General features: G+C 37.9%; 1 protein-coding gene across 1 annotated transcript; it reads left to right on the top strand.

Moving 5' to 3' along the window:
• Window positions 1-144: 144 nt before the first annotated feature.
• Window positions 145-929, top strand: LOC109509245 (TBC1 domain family member 13-like; the record flags this gene model as incomplete). Its single annotated transcript, XM_019859127.1, has 3 exons — window positions 145-387; window positions 544-626; window positions 764-929. Coding segments are annotated over 3 exons (492 nt in total), but the record flags the coding sequence as incomplete, so codon positions are not given.
• Between the last annotated feature and the right edge of the window lie 17 nt (window positions 930-946).

The raw sequence follows: 946 nt of genomic DNA, 5'->3' as shown, positions 1-946 counted from the left end.
AAAAAAAAAAAAAAAATCCTCATTCCAATTAATATGAATGCCCGACTTGAATCCTCATGTGTTTTACTATTAATGATCAGTGATCCCAGAGCTCATTATATGTTGGTCATGAAGAAGAAAATAGTGTAAGATAATATTCCAAAGCTGGTCATTCATTTTGTGATTTTAAACATATATTGTTTAAAGAAAACGATTCATCCAGAATCTAGTTTGTCTCTTGATATCAATAATACCACACCTCTTCGAAAAGGTCGAATTGTCCTAAACATTTCATTGGCTACATACAGGGAGGTGTATACACAGTTTCTGAAAGAAATGATCATCCAACCTGGCATCGCCAAGGCCAACCTGGGCCTATCCAGAGAAGACGTTACAATGGAAGACCATGTGAGTCTAAATCGCCAAATAGATTGCAATGGGGCACTCATTTCACAGTTTGTGCTCAAATGCCTGTCATGACAGATGTCTGAGCCACAGATATCTATCACACACAAAGGTTTCAAATCAAGCGAATGTTTTTGTTTATTCTTGCTTTGTTTTCAGCCTCTAAATCCGAATCCAGAGAGCAGGTGGAATACATATTTCAAAGATAATGAAATTCTACTTCAAATTGATAAGGATGTAAGGTATGGACCTAAATTAATACTGTAATATTTGTTTCTTCCAAAATCTTCTTTGTACTCTTACATCAGAAGTTCACTTGAGTTCCTGAATGTGGGGTTTCTTGCACCTGCAGTAAAATACAAATGCTTTTATTTGACAGGAGGCTGTATCCAGACATGGCCTTTTTTCAGCGTCCGACGGACTACCCATGCCAACTCATCTTAGACCCTCAGAATGATTATGAGACATTGCGTCGACGAGTGGAACAAACCACCCTGAAAGCACAAACGGTCAATCGCAACCGCAGCGGAGTAACTAATGTAAGTGTCAATTTCTTCTTTCA

Source organism: Hippocampus comes, unplaced genomic scaffold (genome assembly GCF_001891065.2).
Source record: "Hippocampus comes isolate QL1 unplaced genomic scaffold, H_comes_QL1_v1.1 C16827250, whole genome shotgun sequence".
In the NCBI taxonomy this organism is placed as follows: domain Eukaryota; kingdom Metazoa; phylum Chordata; class Actinopteri; order Syngnathiformes; family Syngnathidae; genus Hippocampus; species Hippocampus comes.
The sequence above is the reverse complement of the archived record's forward strand: the minus strand, read 5'-3'. Positions and strand labels throughout refer to the sequence as shown.